The sequence below is a fragment of the Gasterosteus aculeatus genome, chromosome 6, assembly GCF_964276395.1.
Source record: "Gasterosteus aculeatus chromosome 6, fGasAcu3.hap1.1, whole genome shotgun sequence".
Lineage (NCBI taxonomy): Eukaryota > Metazoa > Chordata > Actinopteri > Perciformes > Gasterosteidae > Gasterosteus > Gasterosteus aculeatus.
Genome location: NC_135693.1, coordinates 5,853,551 through 5,873,794, shown reverse-complemented (window position 1 = coordinate 5,873,794; position 20,244 = coordinate 5,853,551). Strand labels below are relative to the sequence as shown.

The following is a 20,244-nucleotide window of genomic DNA, read 5'->3' as shown; positions in this document are numbered from 1 at the left end:
ATTAAGGAGAAATCTAGAGAAACAAATAGATACGTTAAAGACCTAAATGTGTATTTCTCAGATGTTTCCACTAGTCGGAAAGAAGACTCTAATGAACCAGTGCAGGAAAAAAAGGAGGTTCTGCCTATATTGTTTTCATTAATGGAGTAAAACATCCCCTACTTGCATTGCAGAGTTTCAAGGAGGAAGGGAAGAAGATGGGGGGGGGTCAGCAAATGTTATAATAATGAAGATGGAAGCAGGCAGTGAGCACTACGCGATTGATGTGGAATGAAATTTTTAGAGCTTGATATTATTGATCTCAACGATGCGTATAAATCCATTTCCCTCCAATAAACTGTAGGCCTCAATTAAGATAAATACTTTCCCACCCCCCCCCTTTCAATCTGTTTCTTTGTAAGCGCTCACTGCTCCTCTGAAGCCTGGCGCTCCAGTATGCGTTTTGTCAACAGGAATCTACAATACTAATTAGTCATTTATTAACATTTCAATACCCTTTTTTTAATGCGCCTTCTTTCCCGTGCATGTCTCCATGGCGACTCTCACCAGGGGTGATGGGGCAGATTTACAGCAGACAATATTGTTGCAGGCAGAAATGAGCATGCAGGAAAAAGCCTGTCGGAGCCATTTGGTCCCTGCCACTATGTACACATTCATGCTTGTAGTAACAATGAGGTCACAATAATGATACTGGAAACCCCCGAACCGCCCAGCTCGGTCACACCACCCTGGTGGACCCTTTCACACCCACAGCAAAGACAGCCTTTCCTCCACGCTTCAATCACAGGGTGGTAAAAGGTGTACAGTGGCGTTTGTGTGCGTGCGTGCGTGTGTGCGTGTGTGTGTGTGTGAGTCCGAGGTGGCTGGTCGCCGTGAATCAGCCGCGGCGATGGCAGGCTCAGGGCGCCGTGCCTGGATTCCCAGTATATTTAAAATCCCTCCTAATTAAACCTAATAGAATGTAAATTTAATATCTGCAGAGATTGTGTGCCGCTGGCCCCGGCCCGCTCCAATTTAAGGATTGATGGAGGCCAGCAGGGAGGTTAATTGCTGACTTGATCTACTGTCCCTGTGACACGGTGCAGGGCTGTTTTAATTGGGGCTGATCCGCTGCTACACGGGCAGATTTCATTAGGCTAGCTGCCCCCCCCCCCCTCCCCCCCGACATTTCCTCGCTCTCTTTTTCTCTGACTGGAGACAATTTTTGGATCAGCGCCCCCCATCTGCGTCTGCAGGAAGCGCAGGGGGCCGGTACCAGGCATCAATCTTCTTTCCTTTTGTCCCCCGTCCTTTCTCTCGCTTGAGCAGCATGAAATTAAAGGTGGGGCCCCGGACTGGCCCCGCTCCTAATGAATGCTGTAAAATGCTCGGTAATGACAGGGCGGCGTGATGGATCAGTCATTTCCCACCGCGAACACGCCCGTGAACACAGAGATGGAATTATGAGCTAAGCTGTGTTGATTTTGGGAAGACATGGTGTCTTTATTTGCGTTTATTCAATAAATGTTTCTGGGTTTAATTTAAATTGATGCAAATTTTACATTTTGTAAAAAATTATCATTGGCTTCATCCAATCTAAAAGAACCAAAGAAAGGCCAAAGTGACTTATTGCCCGCTTTCTATTTTATTAAAATTAATAATAATAATTTAAAAAAGCCACATTTTAGGTAATGGAGGGAACGTATGTGTCGTCGGCTGCATTCTTCGTGCTGCCATACATGCGCTCATTACATTAGCGGATCATTTGCACCAGTAAAGGGCAAACAATTTACCCTTTTTTCTTTTACCCCGTTTGACTAGCATGTGTGTATCTGGCGCAGCTATAAATCAAAAGGTGGCCAGCGTAATTAAGTGTACACTACATTAGTCAGGCTAATTAATTTTGGGGGCCATCCATCCATTAACCAGCGGGCCAGCACTGATTGGGCCTCTGTTCCCCCCCATGACACCAGGGACCGCGACCCTCCCTGGCTGCCCTCAGCTGCCCGGATACACTCGAGCTGCTGGTGTAGATCTGCACACACGTGTACTCCATCAGAATTTGACTTAAAAGAGACACTTATTGCTATACATTTGGCATAATTCTTCAAGTCAATGTTTCAACACTGTTCTGGCTCTTGAAAGTATTGTAAACAGAATGAAATGCTGTGCTTGTGAACAACAGGGTGGTGTCTTCAAACTTAGCAGTCGGGGGCCGGCACAGGGCTGCTTGACTAATTAATATAGCTCACAGCTAACATTAGCTGAGGTTGCATTGAGTTGCATTGAGTGATCAGGATTTGGTCAAATATCATCTTGAATATGTGTAGTTTAGCCAATAAATTCATAATAAGTAGTAATAAGAGTATCGCAGCGGTACTATGCATCAGCTGATACGCAAGTTCAGATATCGTAACAGGTATTGTTAAAAAATGAAAATAATGGCCTCTGAACAAATATTGAGTTGTTACTCAGAGGAGGCATTGGACTGATTTATTGCCAGGACAAATTGTATTGACAAATCCTTTACAGGCCTTGTTGTAGCCCACTAAATCAATATACTTCTTTCAGACAACCCACCTGACACTGTCTCAATTGTCCTGGCGCAGTAAAGCCCCCCCCCTCCTATTCCCCCCCGCCTCGCCTGTTTATGGCCACACAGGTGAAGGCCTGTAATGGAGATGCTTCCTTACAATACAATAAAGGCATATTATCTGCCTAGAAGAGTCCAATCTATCACAATGAGGGCCCTTTACATCCCAGATAACCCATGTGGATATAGAGGGAGACTATTCCCTCCAGACAGCAGCGCCTGTTCTCTCTCTCTCTCTCTCCCTCCCTTCAATGCTAATGAATGCAGCACTGAAGACAGTGAGGGGAGAAACAGAAGACTTCAGCTATGAGGGCGTAACTCGAGCGATTCAGCTTTGATGGGCGCGCTGTCCATATCATTAAAAACGTTGGCAAATGAAGAACAAGCCGAGGCTTCTGTCGGCCCTGCTCATTAACAACAGGCCGTTTGAGCCCGGCGCCGGCCATGCTGTAGCCATTGTGTTCTTGGAGTGGGGGGGGGGGCTGTGACTGGCAGCTGGGGACGCCATGCCGACGGTGGAATGGTGCAACGGGCCACGCCAAGGATGAGCGCAGCGCCTGGCACTGTCGGGGCCTGGGGAGGGCGCGTCGGTTTTTGGTCCGGGACGTAACCCCGAGTTACCCCGCAGTCGTTGACCGCCGCTGTCCTCAAAAACAGTTCTTCAGAATATGGACGGTAGTGGAACAGCGTTACAGCCAACAACGATCAGTCCGACCAATAGAGGGAGATTATACAGGTGTTTACGTCGTTTGTCGGTTGTCACGCAGGGAGGCAATTGATTCAAAGTTGTCCATCTGGACTCCAGAGGAAATTATTAGTCCGGTGGTCGTAGTTCAAGGTCACTGTCACAGAAGTCATTTTCACCACCAGTCATTCAGCGATTATATTCTCAATGAAAGAATAAATCGATCGGTCCATAGTAGAACCTCTTGGTAAGTTACCAACAAAAGGACCCTGAACTGAGTCTTGTAAATGAGGTGTCCTCAAATACCCCTGAGCCTTCTGAGCGGAAGCTTTCCAGACACCTAAAGGTGTGAATGACAAATGTTCTGTATTTTACAGTTGATTATAAATGATGGAGAAAGAAGCCTCTTCGTGTCTTGCATGTGTTATTTGTTATTAGTCTATTTGTAACCCTGACGTGGTTGTCAGGAATATGCAAACGATATAAATATTCTAAATCTAATCAGCGAATAATCCCATCAGTCGGTAAATTCATGTGGACTTGCATACTCAATCTATGTCTTTTTTGATTTAATCCACCACACAAGATAGTCGCACTATAAATCATGAATAATCAACTCCCAGTCAGTCTCAGTCTTTCTTTATCTCTGGCTTTATTGATGGTTCTTGCTTTTCAATCACAAGGAGCAACAGCTTCCAGCGATGCCGTTATGTAGTCCAGATGAAATGTGGCATAAACTGTGAAGGATAGAGAGACCTCTTTGTGCCCGCCACATAGTGTCCGACGCATATGATGTCAGTCTATTTATGACTAATGCAGTCCTCGTCCTTTGTGGAACAGAGCACAATCCGCGGGGAGAAATATGCACCGCCGGCTCCTGGTTTGCATTGGATGGTCTCTGTGACTGCGGCCCGCTCAACAAGTCGGGGCGCTTTTTTGTTGTTGTTTGGCTCTTGCGAAAATGAAACAAACAGAGGACAACAGGTGGGGCGATGATAAGTGGGAGGAGCCGGGATTATTTAAACAAGTTGGCCGGTCGGCTTCCCAGTGCCGATCTCTTACTGTCGTCCTCCTCAGAATGGCTCATTGTAACTCAGCTGTTGGCACCGCGGCTGTTTTAAACAACTCGGCCCTTCCGACATGAATAGTGGTGCCGGGGGCCCATTCACATCGGGGCGCAAATATCCCATCATATCTAAGAGGGCCCCATTAAGGGCCACATTGAGAATTCATGGGCTCTCTGTCTCTCACTCCCCTTCCTTGTGTGATTTATCTGCGACGGCCATATTGCCGGGCCCTTTCAAAAGGAGTGGCTCCCGTTTTTGTCTTAGAGGAGGCCCAAAACAATGCATCTCAGGGCCCATTCCTCCGACGGGAGGAGGGAAGGAGGGGGAGAGACCCTCCTCTTTCAGAGGGGAGGGGGTGCGGCCGAGAGAGCCGGGGCTGGCCTAACATCTGTTTGTGTCCGGAGCCAGGCGGGACCGGAGCACGGCGTGCCTCGGTGGCCCCCTTCTCCTCTCCCTGGGGGTCTTTGTTCCCGATTTCATGCTATCAGAGCGGCAGCATGTTTTCCTGCGCAGAGCTGTCAGGCGCATAAAAGGCCCTGAGTGGGGTCACATCAAGAGGGATGGGCATGAAAAATTGGTAAAATGTATCACAAAGCCCACCCACTAGAATGTTGCCTAGCGCCCTGCGATGGGTTGTCAGGAAGCCCCCCCCCCACACACACACACACACTCCCCCCTCCTCTGTACCTTCCTCTTTCCTCGGCTGAATTACACCTCTGTCTCTCTCACCCTGGCGGACAAGCACATCATTTAGATGAAATGGTGCAAACAAATTAAAGGGTGGTGCTTCAAATGAATCAACGTTCTTTGTGCGGCGGCGGCGGGGGGGGTTGTGCCCCCCCCCACCGCCCCACTCCCCCTGAGGAAAACGATGGCTGCTCTTCAACTGCTTTGGTTGACCAGAAAAGAAATATCATGTTGTAATTCGGGTCGCAGCCAGTGACGTTTTCTTGTTTTCTCCCACGTCATCGATCAGTTGTTTGGTCCTTCAGAGGTCTTTCAGAAGGCCCACGACGCCCTTTGTCCAAGCTGTTCACATTTAAGAAGCTGGAGTCAGACTTTTACGAGTCAAACCAATTTTCAGAGCTTAGTACACTATGATGTCATCACTGATTGGAGTCCTCCTCAGTGTGCATGTTTAGGGTCCTTGTTGTCTCGGTGACGATGCTAACCAAGCTCCAGCTGTCTTTTTAAAGGAGAACACAATTAGACTTTCGTTAATGGTTTGGTCCTGATCTCTATCGGAAGCCGGGGTAATGAACTCAACGGGCTGCTATTGGACCCCCACTAATCACCGGTCGCCTATAGGGTCTTCAATACGCTGCAATCGACCCCGGCGGCGACAAATTACCTCACTGCCCGTTTCCTTTAATTGATTCCCAGCTGCTGTGGAACAAGGTAAACGGAATGAGACTGCGCGGCTTCCGGGTGTTTATGCTCCGTGCCAGCGTGTCCCGCTGATTGCCTCGCGGCTGGATGGGAGTTTGATTCCTCGTTAACAGGACGAGTGCTCTTTTAAAGTGTTTTAAAAAAAACGCGCATGGCTGCAAACCTCCCCCCCCCCACAGGCCCCTCACACAACAACATTCAAATGAACGGCAAACGAACACTAAGCGATTGGGCAGTTTAAGCATGCACGGTGTTGTCGGAGGGGTCCGGGGGAAGCCGGCACGTTAAACAGTCTCGCGGACATCTGCCGCGTTTGGTTTCAAAGTGCTGGGTGAAAGTGGCAGGGGAGGTTTCTCCAGATTAAATCTCCCGTTAGGTTTTCTTTGTACAGGTGGCAGTAATGTGTCAAGAGCCCGGCCTGAGACAATGTCCTCCTCTCAGTGGGGCTAATGCGCCTCAGGAGAGAACCCAGCCTCCTTTTACTGCCGCCGCTTTACACAGAGACGCGCTCACAATGAAGCATCTGGTGGTCTTTTCCTGCGTAGAAAGCTGTTTTTTTTGTTTTTTTTAGTTGTTGTTTTTTGTCAAGGCCATTGTGCCGGAGTGCAGAGTGCGAGGTACAGAGATCAGGGGGCTTACTACATTTCTGTGGTTCAACTCGCCTGGTTTGGCTCACTGTGCCTTTTTAGTATGAATCTTTTTCTCCTAAATGTTTTATTTCAGAACATTTGCTGCCAGTTCGGGTGGGTGGGCAAAGGGGCGTGCTTGTGCATCTCCGATTGTGTGTGTGTGTGTGTGTGTGTGTGTGTGTGTGTGTGTGTGTGTGTGTGTGTGTGTGTGTGTGTGTGTGCCTGCGCAACCCCCCAGTAGTGAGAGGTCGGCGGGGTCAAAGTGATGAATTTTTATAGGCCTGTTCCCTGTGTTTCAGCCCTGTCCCTTTCTCTGCGCGCTGCACTGCCTCTCAAAGACAACCATGCAGGGCAATTTGTCCTGCGGGGCCCTGCAGAATGGGCCAGCAGAGAAGTTAAATACCAGGGGGGAACACACACACACTCACACAAAACATACACATACATTCAGTTTCCCTCTCTCTCTCTCTCTCACACACCCCTCCGTCCCGTTGTCCTGAATGATTTGTGGCCTGTCCATTATCCATTCCGGGGGGACAAATGCCGCTTTCTGAAGGTAAAAGCCAGAATGGCGGCCCCTCAATGCTCGCCATTGTTTTTGGAGAAGTTTCCCAGATGTTCTGATAGGAGCACATTGTAGCTACCTTGCACGCCCATCTTACCTTTGCGCGGGGGCGAGAGCGTGGCCACCAGACCCCCTACGACGCGCACGGCCCGCCACCGTCAAAAGCCCATCGGCACCGAGTTCATGGAAAGGGGCGAGGGGGTTTGTGTGCGGGTTGCTTGCCGTTTTTTTTACATTTTTTAGGGGCGACACAGGCCGGGTTTACCGGGGTCAACTGTTGACCTGCGGGTCACACACAGGCTAACTTTACCGAGCGATAATGCGTCCACTCCCACCTCGTCCGCCGCGTTGAGCGAGCGAGTGAGAGAGTGGGGCAGTGATGAATCCGCGCTGTTTGGAGGCTTTAAATTAGCCGGCCGCGGCGAGAGGGGAGTGGATAACTCTGGCTTGAGTCCAGTCAGATCGGGCGGGGAGGGTCACGCGTGATTTACCGCCACCCCCGGGTAATGGCTGGCAGGGAGGGCAGGCGGCCGAGTTTGTTGTCGCCTTCTTTCAATCGCCCCCATCCGTACTACCGATCAGACATCGGGGGGGGGGGGGGGTTTGATGTACGATTGGCGAACGGGAGGGAAGCGATCAGGGCGGCGAGCAATCTGCGCTGAACCTGCCAACCCCGCGCTGGCACACGGCAGCTCGGCTGGCAGTGTGGCAGCGGGGAAAATAATGGCGCGATCTGACAATGCCGCTGCCCCCGCCGACACAAAGGGGCGCCCCTGTCTCCTGCCTCTGGTAATGGAGAATGAATAGTTAGCTCACTGTCCTTTCTCTCTCTCTCTCTGTGCACACAGGCTCACACTCTCCACCTAATTGGGGTTTAATCGCTGAGTGCTAAATGCACTCATTGGATTATTATATTGGTGCAATGACAGTTCAGTGTGAATCATTGCATTGGATTTGGGGGGGGGGACTATAAACACAAGAGGAGTTGTCTATTGGCACCATGATGTGTCAAATATTTTTTCACACTTGAGGTTTGGGGTCATTAGGTGAATCCTTATGCCATGTTTGTGTACAGTTGGACAGTAAGTCAAACATGATGTCAAATGTGCCTGGAGTTACACTTTATAGATAATTTGCAATAAATTATCCACGAGAATTAAATATTTTATGATACTGTGGGAAAAAAGACTCATTTTAACGCGTCTGTATCTCAAATCAGATGTTTTTTCTTCCGTGCCATCGAGCTGTGTCCTAAAACACCTGAATGAGTCTCACTGTTGGAAGTGTTTCACTGCTTTTAATATCTGAAATGTTTTGTCTCCGCGTCATTCTGATGTTCTTCCCTTAATCTGCCGACACGTAAACCGCCCCCCGTTGGTGCGATGGGCTTTGTGACGCCGGCCTCGGCGTTGCGCGTGGGTTTCTCTGTGTTTTAAAGTCGGGCGCAGTGGATCCGCTCCATCTGTCGGCAGGCCCAGAGACAGAAGGCCTGAATGTGTGTGTGTCTTTGCTCTTTGAAGTGGGACAGATTGCTTTAACCTCTCCTCTAAGGCGAGCAGCTGGAATAGAGAGCTCCTTTTAAACAGCCGCTTCCTCCTTCGACAGTCATGAGATTATCCTCCATTGATGCACAAAGGCAGCGCCTTCCTCGGCAACCTCTCATCCCCCCCCCACACACACACAGTCACTGTGCCGGCCCCTGCCCCTCCACAAACACTCAGTGTTGACCTGTGACCCATAATGCAGAGATGTTATGCCAAGCCACTTCGCAGGATCAGTTGAAGGAGCCCAGAGGAGTGAAGACATCCTCGCTGTCCCCTGGACCACAGCTGCATCTCCTGGCTGCACTTTCCCATCGATCGCTTGCACTAAACACTAATTGTCATTGAATAAGGAGCCGATTGCGGCCAAATGAATCATGATAATATCTCTCAGGGTGGTCAGTGAGAGCACGTCTGTGTAATGTGCTTGGGGAGGCGGGAAAATGAAACCGGCACAAGCGTCTGCGCCGCGCTCGGCCCGCGAGGAGGAGACGCGTCGGCATCGATGCCGTCACAAGTGACGCCACGGGCTTTTAATTACTATCCCCCATCTTGGTGTGCAGATCTCATGACCGTGTGGGGTCGTGTGTGTGTGTGTGTGTGTGTGGGGTTCACAAAGGACGACAGTATGGTAGCTGTGATCAATCGGGTGCAATCAGCCACCGCCGACTGCACTGATCGCTCAGTCAATGCGCGGATGAATGGATCAATCAGCGTCGGCGCCGGTCGCCATGCAACAGGACATCCTTAAGCTCCGGCCGCACTACTGCCGATGTGCTGAAATTTCTTTTTTCTTGTCTCGTCGAATATGAATGTAAAACACGTCTTGAGTAAATCAAGTGGCTTCAGCGTCTTTGTCGCTCCTGCGACGGGCCCAAAAGAATCTGTGGTTGGAATCATTAGCCGTCCCTGGAATCCAGATTGTAATTGTTCTGGGAAAAGACACTTTGCCCCCCAAGAAAAGGCAGCATTAGCTAATAGTGCTCTTCTTTTCTCTTTTTTGTCTAATTGAGTCTTCCTTGCAGCGACACTCTTGGCACAAGTTGCCAACATGAATACCGAGTCTGTGGTTCCATTATCTCCGTGGGAATGATGTCATCTCCCTTACATCCCGGTAGAAACCTCCGTATGTATCCATGCCCAGGATCTATTTATGACGACCGTGTTTCTGTCCGGCTGAACGGAGGGTCTGTTTTCGTCCTTATGATCGGGATGCTTGTTGTGCCAGTAGGCGACGCAGCCAGTGGTCGCAGTGAAAGTGGCCGTTCTGCTTGACTGACTTCTGGATTTGCAAAGCGGGCCGCAGGAGGGCGGCTCGCTTGGAAGAATAACAGGACCAACGACGATCGCGAAATCTAAAAACTAAAGAGATAAATAATGAAGATTTTCAAAACTTACATCCTTCACTTCACAGTCCAGGAACGTTTGTAGTTTTTTTTTTTGTTATAAAGAAATTTGAATCAAAATGAATTAAATGTCTAAAAACCAATAAAAAGATACACCACACAAAATTCGGAGCAGTTGGTGCTAATCAGAGATGACAAAAACTGTCTGCAATTGTCTTTGCCGGTTGGCCACAATGACTTCTTGACAGTGAAAGTATCTCCTGCCCTTCTCACCAGCTCCCTCTTTGGCCTATTCATCGCACAAAGCTGCTTAAGCGCACTTAAGCGCATTAGCATTTGGCTGCCAGGGGACCATATTGACCCTGCATTTGGATGGCCTAAATGAGTGAAAGATGGAGCGATTTGTTAGGGCTTTAGAAAGTTGCTCTTGGGGGGGGGTTGGCGGTGAGGGGAGGTGGGGGAGGTGGGGGAGCTGCAGGGAGTTGTTCCACTTTCTCTCAGGCCCCGGTGTTTGTTCTAATCTGGCGTGCCGTTTCTTCTCGGTGGCCGAAGCCCGGCTGATTTGTGACATTTCGGTCTAAAGGGCCCTTCTTCGCTGCCCCGCTATATTGGCTTGACCCGTTTATCTAATCTGTGCTTTGAATTTCAATCAGGTCACCCGATCTCCGCCGTGTGGTATGGGAACCGCTGGCTGAGGGATTACCTCATTCAACGGTCTTCAAACACAGATGGTCGAATGTTTAACTAATTGTTAAAAGAGTCCACAAAGGGGAATTTAACCATGCACACAGTCCATGTGGTCAGTACATAGAGGCGGATCAAGAGGAGTGACAGTGAGGCAGTAGATGTTTCTTTAAAAGTCGTTGAATAGGGTGCATTGTAGTGCGCTGTGTCGGGCTGCCGGAGCTGCTACTGTACAACGTGTGAACATGTGACCGGTGACAAAGTACAATAAATGCAATTACACAAGTGGTCCTCCGTCCTAACAATCGGTTTTTGTTATGAGCCGTTGTTCTTTAACAGGATTTTCCCATTACCCCCCCAGGGTGATTCTCTGTGTCTGAGGCCTCACCCTCTCTCCTCCTCTCTCTCCCGCAGAGTCTTTGCTCCACTGCCACCATGCAGACGGTCAGAGCCGCCGACACCAACGAAGTCGACAAGCTAATATTCCGAGAAAGTGACAATGACCGGAAGGTGAGCTGCAAGTCATCAAAGGAGAAAGCCATCTTAATTTAGATCCCACTATGTTATTCCCACGGCTTAGAAAAGGCCCCAATTCATTCATTTGTCCACAATTAATATATGATTGATTTTCACATACATACAACACTTCAGTTTTGGGGATTTAACAGAAATGTGTTGATGGTCATTCATATGTTTAGACTGTTGTAGGAACTTTGTGTATGTATTTAAAAAGTAGACTTCCCATTTAAGGCTGCCTGTGACTTCTAATAACAACATTTATAACTGCATTCAAACCATATTGTCTTCCGTCACATTACGTTATGAGATATTTGCCCCATCACATTTCGTTCCCTTATTTAACAGCGCAGCGCTACACAAACGATTGCCCGCTGCGTATTGGTCAGTGATTCTGGTATTTCCAGCGAACTGTACGGATTTGGCTGCAAAATTTCCTGGGGTGTCGAAGCCCTGATGGAAATACAACGAGGCATCTATGCATCTCGTTTTCCCTGTTCGACACACCTCATAGACCCCATCCTGAGTTATTGCAGGTTGTGTTGACATTCGTTGCAAAGCGGAGTGACTCCTCAGTGAGACACACGTGTAGAACTACCATTGCTGTCCGCCACTGCAGCACACTGCTGGTCATTAGCGCTCTAATTACTAAGTGCAGTTCACATTAGCATTGATATTAATCAGAGCGCTGTTTCTCTCTCGCCGACGATTCAGGTCGTTCTTCAACTTGAAAAGAAGCTTTTTAATTACGTCAACCAGGACGTTTTCCGGGAAAACAATGGGACCTCGGTAAGTCACCCCCTTCGCTTCCTGACCCTTTATATATCAATCTGTTCTCCCATTTCTTCACTTTCACTTGTTTTTTTTTACACATTTCAATTCACTTCATCAGCTGTACAGACGTTGTTTTTCCGATGTAAACTGACCGCAGCTACCATTCACTACATTGATTATCTTAAAGAGGTACAGAACACAAGGAAGGAAAGCCAAAAGTTTAACTACATCATTTGATTTTTAGTTTTATTTTATATTTCGATAGCCGGTAGAGAAAGGCCAGCGTAGAGGTAGGTACGCTGCTTTGGCAACAGACACACACACACACTGGCTCTGTATCCCTGTGGGGCTGAATGTCTTTGGAATCACTTTTATATGAGATCTGAGTGTAAATGAGGTGAGTGTTAAATGTCTGCTGTGAGAAACATACTGGTACACATTTCTGCTTTTATAAGGCTGTATATTGCATTAGGAGGTTCAAGGTCGGACCTCGTTAAAACCCCCACTAAGAACGCACGTATTTATGTTGTTGGCGTTAGCAGTCAAATTTAGATTCCAAGGAAATTGCGTATTAGACCTCCTTTTTTGAAAATAACATGTTTGCTTCGGCTGCTCATGTTTGCATGCGGCTGACTTGGTCAATGAGTATCTTCCTCTGCGAGGGCCTCCACCTGACTGATGCTCATTCCCAGCAGCGCTCCGCTCTGGGCTTCTGTTCCGAATGCAGCTCCTGTAGTCAAGGAAACAAAATTTACTCCACTATTTCCCCCCCTTTTCATTTTCTTGGAATCGACATTTCCCACCTTTTTATATAGATGGTGAAAGTAGCAGATTGAAGCGATCGTTTCCTCGGTGCTGCTGTGGTGAACGTGAGCGGCGAGTTTGCAGCCTAGTCTCTGCATGTGGCTGCAGATGCAGAGCCTCCCTGTTTGAATGGTTCCTCCTGGAGATGTCGGTATTTCAACTAAAACAGCAGGGAGGACACCAGTAACCGTCAGCTACTTCAGCAAAGATGAAATTCAAAAGACTGGCGTGACGCTGCCAGGTTTAGATCATTGAATCTGATCAGCAGAAATGTGCAGGAAGTGTAGCCCTAAGAGGCTGAGCCCCCCCCCCCCCCCCCCCGACTTCCTCCTCACCAAGCCTGACAAGATGGATGACATAATGGGGGCGTCAGAGATAATCTGATGGTCATAGTTAAACACACCATGTTATGATCCTCATAAAACAAACTACCTTTCCAAAAGGATAAATGTCCCTCCTCACACTCCTCCACTGGGCAGGAGAGGGGGGGGAAATCCATTGCATCCTTCATCAACTGCAAGACTTGTACCGGCTTGACAGGAATTTAATTCGAGGCAGCTCTTGAAAATAATTATTGTATTTTGAGAGGAGTAATCATTGGCTGGGACATGATTGAATGTGTCCATGCCTATTGACTTCTGCTATGATTAATAGGTTTGTTTAGTCGATATTCCCATCGAAATTGTATAATTAATTATCCCCGGCGCTGTCAGGGCGGGACGATGGAGAGCCCTGATGAGTATTTGGGAAGATTACATTTTCCAGCCGCTGGTGGCGTCGGGGGGCACCGCGGGGGCCTCGTTCCCGCGGAGAGATGGAAGGAGCGCGTTGGTGTGTTTGCGCGTGTGAGCGCGGCGCGTTCTGTGCCGCACTTGTGTGGATCCGCAGCGTTTCCCCCCCCCGAAGCGCGCACACACACAGACACCCGGCGGGGCCTTCCCCCATCCTCGGCCCCCATTGATTTTGTTTCAGTATCTCTTTATTGTGACTTTATCAGTGTGGTGTCGGCAGATGGAGGAGAGGGAGGGTGCGTTTGTGTACTGCCTGCAGCAAGTGATGAACCTTTCCTGTCCGGCCTGCCTCTCCTTGTCATGCTGGCGGCGTAGCAGCCCTCAGCATTACTTAAAAGCCCCGGAGGCGACGTAGAAGAATGAAGAACAAATGCCGCTGCAGCATTTCTGTTTCCCCGTCAAACCTCGTGCCGAATGAGACGGGAGCCTAATAGGATTTATATAAAGCAATGCTGTGTAACGTCCCTCGGTTGTCTCTTCCTCTCTTGTAGCCCGCCTCTCTTTGGCACGGGTCAGGAAGCGCTGTCCGCTCCCGTAGGCCTCTGAGGACAGATAGTAGCACCAGGCGAGGGGCACAGGTCAAACGAAGTTTGAATATCCTATAAACAATTTGATTTTGCTGCTAAATATATGTTATTCTCACCCATTCTCTATTTAAATGAAATTTTTACAGGCATGACATAGTTGTGCCAACAAAGCCTGGTGAGGTGCAGTGTACTGCAGTGGGGGGGGTTGTTGTGTTTGGGTTGGTCCCAACACCAATCAGCCCCCCCCCCCCCCCCACACACACACACCACCACCAGTGACAGTTTATCGCTTTTACTCACAAAATAATGAAGATCCCATAAAAAGAAGGAAAAATATGGCCCCCTGCAATGAAAGCCAAGTGTGCGGTGTAAAAATCAAATTAAATGACCTTTCACCCCAACATTTATTGATGGGCTTTAATGGCAGCAGGTGTTGTCACGGGGGATATTTGACGTCGCGTAAATCAAAGCACAATTACAGGTGGTGGAAAAACCGCCATCCCAGTTAGAGGAACGGTCGTATTACGTTTATTTATTTATTTATTTATCTCTTTACCCCCATCAACGACCCGCTGCTTAGCTATCACTGCCACTCTGATTTAAGAGCTCGCCAGTGGTCAGAAATTTGAGCCCATGACAGGGTAGTTTTTATCCAGACACTTCTTCATCCTTCCCCCCCAGTGAGAATGCCGGGGCTGCATCAGCTCGCGCCACCTCCTCCTCAACGGCCAACGCCCAAGGTCGTCCCTGGTTGACAAACTACTCCTGGCGTTATAATGTCACAAGGCCCTGAACCAAGACGGTTTTTGTTGTTTGTTTTTTAACCACTGATCTGGCAAAGCAACAGAGAATTGTGCTGAATGGACCCGAGATGAAATGTGGTGGGAATTTTGCTGCAGGTTTTTTTTTTTCTTTCATTCACTGAAGGCAGATTCTCCGTAGATGCACACAGTTAAAACTGTCCCACTCGTGCAACCTGAGCTGCTTCACCTCAGCATGAATCATCTGTGTTCCCTTTAGAAAAGGTCAATTATTGATTTGGGCCTTCAGCATTATACCAGTATGAGCCTGTTGACTCTGCCCATCATAGGCTGTTTATCAAGTGTGGTCACAGTGACGTCCCCCATTGGTTTGAAGACTACTGTTCTGAAAGCTAAAGTTTGGCATTTTTGCTGTTGGCGTCTTAGCTTTTTTTAACCAGAAGGGATACGAGAGGGCAGTGCGGACATTAGCATACACCTAGCCGGATCACAGTTCAACTCAGCCCGAGACAGCGTTTTCAAACAACGCATGAGGCTTAACATTAGCTCATTCAATAGCTGTCTTTTTAGACAAACTAAATCAACAGTCACTGGCTAAAACTGAGACGCCGCCGTTGGTTTTCCTCTGTCTGAAATCAACAATCCGTTGTTTCAAAAGTGACATAGAAGTGTTAAATCCTCCACATTATTCTATTATTAGCCTCAGTCAGGCTGCGACAGACACGCACGCACAAGCCGACAAACGCTCGGCGGAGAAAGCGGGTGTCAGCGGGTGGATGGCGAGATGGGGGTGTACAGTGGAGCGTGGGGTTGCATCCCCCTGCTCAGTCATCCCTCATCCACAGTGTGCGAGTCTCTCCTGTGACCCCGGCAGTGTGAGTTTGATGAATGCAGCACATCTGCCCTCCTGAACCTCCGAGACTCCGTCTGGGAGGCCCCTCTGCCTGCAAGTAATGGCCACTGTTCTACACCACTGACACGTAAACACACACACACACACACACACACACATGCCGGACTCTGGCTTATTTTGTTTTTGTGTGCATGTGCACTCAACGGCGCTGCAAAGACAAACAATCCACGCGCACGGCGTAAATGTGTCAGCGCAGATGGAAGACCGCAGTTACCTTCTGCTGATATAACACCCGTCCTCCAGGAGCCTCCACTTTGTGAGGACGTCCTTCCGAGTAATACCGCTGTGCACCGCCTCACCCCCTGCGCGGTACTTCATCATGTAGCCATCAACACTTTGTTGCGTGTAATACACCGATGTAATGTCATTAACGTCGGGCTGCCTGTGCAGCCGCTGTCAAGGCTCTCGTCGAGCGTCTTCTTCGGCCTGTAATTGTAGCCGGGGTGTTTGAAACGTGTACAATGGCTCAATTTACCACAGAACAAACGTGTCCCGGCTTCATCTCTGTGTCTTCCTGTCTGAAGTGTGTGCGAGGGAAGGGAGAGGGGGGCCTTGATGACGCGGGGTCCGCCCGGGGTAGCTGGGAAACGTAGCCGTCAAGTCTCTCCGTGAGGCAGCCATGCAGGTGCCCGTGACTACCTGTTCATCTCGCAGATAATTAATGTGTACAAGGAGCCGCTAATTGCACTTTTCACTAATGATTTATGGGCTTTGTGAGAGGGGGGAAGTCGAGGGACGTGCGTGTGTACACTCTGGTGAGTGAGTACAGCTGGGTGAGGAGACATGATTGATGAAGAGTGTGGAGAGATGGAGCCCGCTCCCTCCCCGGCGGGACAGGGCGAGTGATACAACACACACACACACATAACTGGTCAACTTCTGTCAATTTTAGCCGGTGTGGGGAACACCGAGATAACTATACGATAGTGTATTCTCATCCAGCCCCCCACTGACGCTGAGGCCTGATGATGGACTTCTGCAGACTTCTTGGTCCAGTTCATATCAAATCGGAAGAGGCCTCAAATCATCCCTGAATTGTCTTAGCATGTGTGTGTCTGCTGGGAAAAACCTGCTCAACTTTCAGCCCACAAATAATCAGTTTGTACCCCAAATAAAGGTTATATTGGTCGGACCTGCTCAGTTGTGTGAGCTCTGAACTGAAAAGAGGGCTTTGCTAACAAAGAGCATTCAGGCTCTTTGGACTATCCCCTTGATCAGAAATGTTTTCCAAAAATGTAAACTTTTTTTATTTTCTCCACAGCTTTTAGAGTACGACAAAGAGCTGTCGGTGTTCAAAGATCGGCTGCATGAACTGGAGATCTCCTTCCCACCCAGGTACGGAGACATCTTATATCATACTAACGCCTACATCATTCCTTTGGCCTCTGATTTCTGCCACTGGCCGCTCTTCCGGGCATTGATATCAAGTCCCTACGGGGGTTTTAGCCACTCTAGCAGCATCTAACACGACCAGGAATGCAAATCTCATGGGTCCCAGAGGAAGAACCCTACAAATCCCATAAGGTTTTTTTTTTTACATATTCATGACGTTTTATTCTTGGCGATATCTCGAACAAGCTGTGTGGTTTTCTCCACAATGAGCAAATGTGCTCTTTTAATGGCTCTTTAAGTGCAATTTGAATTTGTTGAAGTGCAACAACTGTGCAGGCGTCTCCAAGTGCACCTGCTGTTTTGGTTAAGCTTTGTGCAGAAGCACAATGAGTCTGTGTGAAGAATAGAGATCAGAGGGTTAAGTGAGAGATGCCCGAAGACACATTTGTACAGTTTATATATATATATATATATATATATATATATATATATATATATATATATATATATATATATATATATATATTAGACATACTACACATTTTTTATTTTATTTGACCTTTATTTAACCAGGTAAAATCTATTGAGAACCAATTCTCATTTACAAGGATGGCCTGGCCATCCATAAAAAGGCATAATGCATAATGAGTTTTTGTATGGTTCATTAAGCCTAAAACTATTAAACTAGTAAAAAGACTTAATCTGTCAAAATCACCAAACTCAGAGATGAGTAAATGTTGACGCAGTGATGTTAATAGTTAGTCACCCTTTTATTCTCCACTGTGGTTTTATAAAAGCTGCTGGACCCGTGTTGGATCAGTTGTTAAGTATGATTAGAAATGCTGCTCCCATGTGTATGTCTTTTCATGTTCGTGTGTGTCGCTGCGCGTTGTGCGACATTGATATTCCGTCTCGGTGGGACTTGGGGGAGTCTGGAGCGAGGGTGGTCTCCTCTTCCTCAAACAAATGCATTTGCAATTAGCCCTTTTCAGAAGAGAGGGAGGGCAAACACCCGGCCGGCGTGGAAATATGTTTCGGGAGCGGCGCGTTAATGGCGCTTGACCTTTGCCGCCGGTTGTGACTCAATCAGTGCAGATAATGAAACGCTGTAATCAAACAATAATTACTTGATAAACTGCTCAAGTGGCAGGCGGGGGGGTGGCAGGGGATTTTAATGTGTGAATGAGAAAGTGAGATACATAGAGCTATCTGAGGGTGTGTGTGTGTGTGTGTGTGTGTGTGTGTGTGTGTGTGAGGCTTTTAGTTAGTGCTTTTGTGTGTGTGTGTGAGAGAAAGAGAGAGTGCATGTGTCAAGGTTCTGCCAGTCGCTGTTTTTTAAATGACTCTGTGTCTTAATCAGGGACCCCATTTACATCACTTTGCATAAGTGACAGGTGGATTTATTGTCCTTTCACACCGGCTGACTTTTGCACCTATCCATATAATACTGAATCATCTCTCCGCGGGGAGGAATGAATGCGCCGCCGCCAAAGAATACAAATGATTTTCACACACTTGAGGTGATGATGAATCAAACACATGAAAGCCCCGGGAGCAGCATATGAAATTTGATTTGATCAACTCTGTGTGCGCGCGACAAGCCACATCATTGTCAGGCTTGTAATGGGTAGCAGTGGCCTAGTTAAACTTAAACAACCCCCCTCCTCCCACTTCATGCATACACACACACACACACACACACACACATCCTAGTACCCCTCCCCCTGTCAGGTCTGCCTTGTGCTCCTTGAGCAATCAAGCCTCAACGATTGTTCTCCATCCCATAGCCTGCTCTGGACCGTCCCCTCGCCATCTGTGAGGTTATTGCTCTTTTTTTTCATCCATGCCGACCTTAACGCACTGAGACACACACACACTCTCATGCACGCACACGGCTCACTTTTGTTGAAATCTATAAATCAATACTAGTCGCCAACATTTTATCTGCGAGTTAATTCCGTCCCAGCGGCGGACGAGAAGTTGTCTCTAGCTTTCTATTTTTATTTTCTGCATCACCACAGCTGAGGCATCGCTTTGCAGCAGCTCGCTCTCTTTTTAACACACAAATTCTTCCCCCTGCGCCGCTGCAAGCCGTAAAGTGCATATCGCTCCACTTTTTAAAAATCCGTCTGTCAAAGTTGGCCTTGACAAGTCTTAAGTACTTGAGCACCGGGGTGAGGAATTTACCCGGGCCTTGTCACAGTTGGACCTGGAGCCAGGCGGCTGCGCGGGACGCCTCGTGCACACTCGTGCAGGTTAGGAGAGGAAAGATGAGCCCAATAGTTAGGAGAAATAAATATACAATCATTTTTCTGAGTTTTAAGCCACGGGACGGCAACCAGCCATCTGGTCACCAGCGCTTGGCTGCCTGCTGCACGCCCGTCCTACTGAAAATGATGGCAAGTTTTATTATTCATTATGGTACATTTGATTTCATATTTGAAATGGCATAACTAAGGTAATATCCCCTAAAATATACTAAGGCACCATTAACTTATTCATGTATTTTGATTGATTTAAGGCAAAGCTTTTAGTACTCCTCTGATCTCATTTCTTTGCCCTTTTTCTTGCCTGAGATCGATGCAAAAATTGAATCGGGGCCCCCGACTTCGAAGGAAATGCAGTGGACAATGAGGGAGCAGTGGAAGAATGTATTCTGCCTGTAACCTGGTTACTGGGAATGGGCTTTGAGGGAGATTTTGAGTGACATCAGAGCAGCGGTACAACTCCATGGATGAGCAAATCACGAGTGATTCCAGAGCGGGGAGTTGGTGTGGAGCGTTGTGAGACGTTCGTGAGAGGAAAGATGGGAAAAGTCCGGTGCAGAGAAGACGTCCCACTTGTGGGTCTGCTTGGAAAAGGGGAACGCAAGGAACAAGGCACAAACACATAGAGTACGCAACATGTGGGTACTGGCGAGGTACAGCATAAGAAGAATCACACCGTTGGATTTAAATTCAGTTATTTCCGTAAACACACGCCCCGATCCCCCCAGTAACAAAGAGGAAAATGACCAAAACCGCAAAACACCACCACAGGAAACTGAAGAAAACCAGTTTGAAGCTCTGCAGCTGCATTTTTAGCTGAATGCTAATGTCGACATGCTAACACGCTCGCAATGTCAATGCTATCATGCTGATATTTAGCAGGAGTGTTTACCACGATCACCGGCATGTTAGAATGCTGTCAGATTCTGCACTTAGCTTAACTTGATGTGGCACGAGACGAAATGTCACGTCACACGAGGTGGAGGGATTTATCCTCTGAGGAGCATGAATTTCATCGTCATCCATCCAATAGTGGTTGAAATACGTGAAGCCAAACCAAGGCGGCGGACCTAAATAGTAA

At 48.1% G+C, this 20,244-nt stretch overlaps 1 protein-coding gene across 4 annotated transcripts in view; it reads left to right on the top strand.

Moving 5' to 3' along the window:
• inpp5a (inositol polyphosphate-5-phosphatase A) overlaps positions 1-20,244 on the top strand; it is a 109,202-nt gene that overhangs the window by 77,572 nt on the left and 11,386 nt on the right. For all 4 annotated transcript variants that reach the window (XM_040178059.2, XM_040178060.2, XM_078103903.1 and 1 more), the window contains exons 10-12: positions 10,893-10,988; positions 11,709-11,783; positions 16,826-16,899. In XM_040178059.2, coding sequence (XP_040033993.2) covers positions 10,893-10,988; positions 11,709-11,783; positions 16,826-16,899 — 245 coding nt within the window. The remainder of the gene's footprint in view (positions 1-10,892; positions 10,989-11,708; positions 11,784-16,825; positions 16,900-20,244) is intronic.